This window comes from Hyalella azteca, unplaced genomic scaffold (assembly GCF_000764305.2).
Source record: "Hyalella azteca isolate HAZT.00-mixed unplaced genomic scaffold, Hazt_2.0.2 contig3972, whole genome shotgun sequence".
In the NCBI taxonomy this organism is placed as follows: Eukaryota; Metazoa; Arthropoda; class Malacostraca; order Amphipoda; family Hyalellidae; genus Hyalella; species Hyalella azteca.
This window is the reverse complement of record NW_025934200.1, coordinates 1-5,346: the sequence shown is the minus strand read 5'-3', so window position 1 is coordinate 5,346 and position 5,346 is coordinate 1. Positions and strand designations below refer to the sequence as shown.

Genomic DNA, 5,346 nt, shown 5'->3' with positions numbered 1-5,346 from the left:
TGGTGCAGGTGTTCGTGGTGCAGGTGTTCGTGGTGCAGGTGTTCGTGGTGCAGGTGTTCGTGGTGCAGGTGTGTTCGTGGTGCAGGTGTTTTTTTATTTATTTTCAATCCCGAGTGCAGAATTAGAGGTATTTCCGCAGCACACATTTTAACGTTCTTTTGGTTGTTTTTTTTTATCTAAACGGTCACTACGTATTATAGTTTAAATTCACAAATTTTTTATAGGTATATATGTTATTATTGTGTATCGTACGATAATTATTTTCAAAATTACTAAATTATATCATGTTATATTATATCATATTATTTTTACTATTTAATATTTTAATATAATATATTATGGTAGGTATTATATACATAAAATTTAATTTAAACATATATTCATTTCAACTCATTGCTGTAGCGGTACGTGTACTGGCCCTTCATGTACCGGCCCGTGGTTGACGTCTACCTACGGGACGACCCGTTCTTGCCCGCGCCCGTGTCTGAGCTGATGGCCCGTCCCCCCGCATCACCCGTGCCCGTGCTGGGGGGCAGCACCCGTGACGAGGGCATCCTCTTTGCACTCAGTAAGTTTCGTGGTCAAATTTTTAGAGGCTATAATTAAAATAATGGAAAACTTAAGTGACCATAACTGGATGTATGCAATTTTAAGAGTTGGTGCGCACATGAACCCAAGATACTGAAGTTGTTATTTATGAACCATTCCATTTGCCGAATAGCATCAACTAAAATAATATGCGTTTAAAAATTAATTTTCAAAGACAAATCTTCTAAAGAATGCAGTGTCTCTGATGTTAAAAATGTACAATGCATTTCTAATTTTACTTTCAACTATTCAAAAAATTAGTCTCAAATTTTTTTTAATATGCAAAACTTTTTTTTATATTTGAATTTTTTATTTTATTTTCAAAATTACTCTGTCAGTTGATTCATGCATTGTCTCCAACTTTACGCAAGTGTGCAAAATTTCGGATCGATTGGAGAGGTAGAAGTGTGTTAAATATCGATAATAAGATTTGTGGCAGACAAACAAACAACAACAAGTGAAGTTGAAGAGAAGTGTTATAATAAAATAACATGTTAATAAAGTAACTAATAACGATTATGAAAGTGCAGATGCTTTTTCATCGGGAAGATATCTACGATGATTTTCCTGTACTTTGAAAACTTTTTTTTCCATCTTACATGAACGGATATATTGAAGAAATCTTCTGATACGTTTAACAATAATCAAACATTTGCTTTCTTTAGGAGCTAAAATAATAGTTTTTCTTTATGAAGCGACGATTCTGTTCGCACGCAAACCCGGGAGCGCGTCTTTAAACACGGCACATTAACTTTTCTTATTATTTTTATCATTATAAACCTTGTTTTGTTATATTTTATTAATTATTAAATTATTAATAACCTTTTTCTTTATTGAAGCGACTATTCTGTTCGCACGGAACCCCGGGAGCGCGTCTCAGGTACACGACGAAGCGACGGTGTACCTGCTAGGCAGCCTCTGGCCTAACATAACCTCTACACACGAGATCTCGCACGTCCTACACTCCTACTACTACTCTCCTACTGCCAAGGATAACCTAGACGAACTGCTCCTACAGATGACTGAGGTGGCTGGGATTTATGTTTTGTATTGATGTTATCAACGACTAGTTGTTTTGAAGCTAGTTTATTTATGTTTTGTATTGATCCTATCAACGGCTAGTTGTTTTAAAGCTACTTTATTTATGTTTTGTATTGAACCTATCAACGACTAGTTGTTTTAAAGCTACTTCATTTATGTTTTGTATTGAACCTATCAACGAATAGTTGTTTTAAAGCTAGTTTATTCATGTTTTGTATTGAACCTATCAACGAATAGTTGTTTTAAAGCTAGTTTATTTATGTTTTGTATTGAACCTATCAACGAATAGTTGTTTTAAAGCTAGTTATTTCTAATTAGGTTAAACATTTAAACCTGTGGACCATGGCCGTGCATTTTAATTGTAAGTCTAACCTTAATAGAATTACCTTTAGATGCAATCGAATTTAGATACTAATAATTATAATCTTGATTAATCCAACAATACGTATCGGAGGTCAACCTAATTATTGGGTTGACAGTTGCATAAAATAACATTTTTACACAAAATAGGGTAGTGTGTGCGTTTGTCTTAGCAATCATACCCTAAAAAACATCTTATCCGAAATTAATTGTTATACTAATATTGTTATGTACGTATGCAGTATATATACTGTCTCTTATACACATCTAGATGTGTATAAGAGACAGCGTATGCAGTATATATAACATCGGCCTCATATGTTAAGCCGACATTAATTCAGTTTTCTTCAGATTAAACTCATCAACTACCGCGTTTCGTAAATTTTTTTTAGTTGACGCTGAATCTTTTTACAGAATGGCATCGATACGCGACAACTTTAAAAAACATTTTGCGCAATTTATTTGAAGTGTCACAGGAATGCGGATTGCGAACATATGTTTTCGGTGGTCGTCGTGCATCTTTCCCAACAATTCGAATTATAACCATGCATTATCATGCATTTTAATGCTTGACTTCGAATATTGTAGCTTTATTCGTGCTTTTTTGGATGTTATTAACACCCTATTTATAAATTCAGATTTTATTTTCGTTTTTTCTTCTAATTTAGACTATTGATTGTACTTGCATTTTAGAATCTTCGAACTGACGATGGAGCTGGACTCCGAACCATTTCCTGTAAATACATGTTAAATTTTTGTGTCATTTTCTATGTTTTTAAATTTATTCGAATTAGTTATTCAAGGAAACGCATGACATTAATACTTAGTTTTTTTGTCCAGGCTATGACAGACCAGCTCGTGACGTCTTGCATCTGGGACGCTTTTGCTCACCTTGCTGCCTCAACCCGAGCTCCTGTCTATACGTGAGATGTTGTACAACCAAGCCAGGGTTGAACCTATAATATTTGTACAACCATGCCAGGGTTGAACTTATAATATTTGTGTAACCATGTCAGGGTTGAACTTATAATAATATTTGTGTAACCATGTCAGGGTTGAACCTTATTATAATATTTGTGCAACCATGCCAGGGTTGAACTTATAATAATATTTGTGTAACCATGTCAGGGTTGAACTTATAATAATATTTTTACAACCATGCCAGGGTTGAACTTATAATATTTGTGTAACCATGTCAGGGTTGAACCTTATTATAATATTTGTACAACCATGCCAGGGTTGAACTTATAATAATATTTGTGTAACCATGTCAAGGTTGAACTTATAATAATATTTGTGCAACCATGCCAGGGTTGAACTTATAATAATATTTGTGCAACCATGCCAGGGTTGAACTTATAATAATATTTGTACAACCATGCCAGGGTTGAACTTATAATATTTGTACAACCATGCCAGGGTTGAACTTATAATAATATTTGTGCNGTGTGATGTATCCTTCAGCTGGCAGGTGATGTGTGATGTATCCTTCAGCTGGCAGGTGATGTGTGATGTATCCTTCAGCTGGCAGGTGATGTGTGATGTATCCTTCAGCTGGCAGGTGATGTGTGATGTATCCTTCAGCTGGCAGGTGATGTGTGATGTATCCTTCAGCTGGCAGGTGATGTGTGATGTATCCTTCAGCTGGCAGGTGATGTGTGATGTATCCTTCAGCTGGCAGGTGATGTGTGATGTATCCTTCAGCTGGCAGGTGATGTGTGATGTATCCTTCAGCTGGCAGGTGATGTGTGATGTATCCTTCAGCTGGCAGGTGATGTGTGATGTATCCTTCAGCTGGCAGGTGATGTGTGATGTATCCTTCAGCTGGCAGGTGATGTGTGATGTATCCTTCAGCTGGCAGGTGATGTGTGATGTATCCTTCAGCTGGCAGGTGATGTGTGATGTATCCTTCAGCTGGCAGGTGATGTGTGATGTATCCTTCAGCTGGCAGGTGATGTGTGATGTATCCTTCAGCTGGCAGGTGATGTGTGATGTATCCTTCAGCTGGCAGGTGATGTGTGATGTATCCTTCAGCTGGCAGGTGATGTGTGATGTATCCTTCAGCTGGCAGGTGATGTGTGATGTATCCTTCAGCTGGCAGGTGATGTGTGATGTATCCTTCAGCTGGCAGGTGATGTGTGATGTATCCTTCAGCTGGCAGGTGATGTGTGATGTATCCTTCAGCTGGCAGGTGATGTGTGATGTATCCTTCAGCTGGCAGGTGATGTGTGATGTATCCTTCAGCTGGCAGGTGATGTGTGATGTATCCTTCAGCTGGCAGGTGATGTGTGATGTATCCTTCAGCTGGCAGGTGATGTGTGATGTATCCTTCAGCTGGCAGGTGATGTGTGATGTATCCTTCAGCTGGCAGGTGATGTGTGATGTATCCTTCAGCTGGCAGGTGATGTGTGATGTATCCTTCAGCTGGCAGGTGATGTGTGATGTATCCTTCAGCTGGCAGGTGATGTGTGATGTATCCTTCAGCTGGCAGGTGATGTGTGATGTATCCTTCAGCTGGCAGGTGATGTGTGATGTATCCTTCAGCTGGCAGGTGATGTGTGATGTATCCTTCAGCTGGCAGGTGATGTGTGATGTATCCTTCAGCTGGCAGGTGATGTGTGATGTATCCTTCAGCTGGCAGGTGATGTGTGATGTATCCTTCAGCTGGCAGGTGATGTGTGATGTATCCTTCAGCTGGCAGGTGATGTGTGATGTATCCTTCAGCTGGCAGGTGATGTGTGATGTATCCTTCAGCTGGCAGGTGATGTGTGATGTATCCTTCAGCTGGCAGGTGATGTGTGATGTATCCTTCAGCTGGCAGGTGATGTGTGATGTATCCTTCAGCTGGCAGGTGATGTGTGATGTATCCTTCAGCTGGCAGGTGATGTGTGATGTATCCTTCAGCTGGCAGGTGATGTGTGATGTATCCTTCAGCTGGCAGGTGATGTGTGATGTATCCTTCAGCTGGCAGGTGATGTGTGATGTTACTGATGTATTTACAGTTGTTCTCTTTATGGACACACTAGTAGAAAATAATACAACATTCACAACGTTACAATAGCGTCGTCATACAATATAGTTTAATAATTAGGAAGAATGCCACACAGTTGACCACTGTGCAGCATATTGCCGCCATACAGTTCATTTTGTGTTGATATAACCATACAGTATATTCTAAACTTACATTGCTACATTGTATTTAGAGTGTATTTCCCTCTTAATATGGCCATATTTTAAAGTTATTTTTTCATAAAGTATATTCAACTGTAAATGAACAGGTGGCGACGTGGGTGCTCACTGTGCTGTGCTTGCTGCTGCTGCTGGCGCTGCTCGTGCTCCTCATAGGCAAGATCCTGG

General features: G+C 39.0%; 1 protein-coding gene across 1 annotated transcript; it reads left to right on the top strand.

The window, feature by feature from the left end:
• Positions 1-341: 341 nt before the first annotated feature.
• Positions 342-2,912, top strand: LOC108680264 (the record flags this gene model as incomplete). The annotated part of the gene is made up of 3 exons (XM_018169062.2): positions 342-568; positions 1,428-1,615; positions 2,830-2,912. Coding segments are annotated over exons 1-3 (416 nt in total), but the record flags the coding sequence as incomplete, so codon positions are not given.
• Between the last annotated feature and the right edge of the window lie 2,434 nt (positions 2,913-5,346).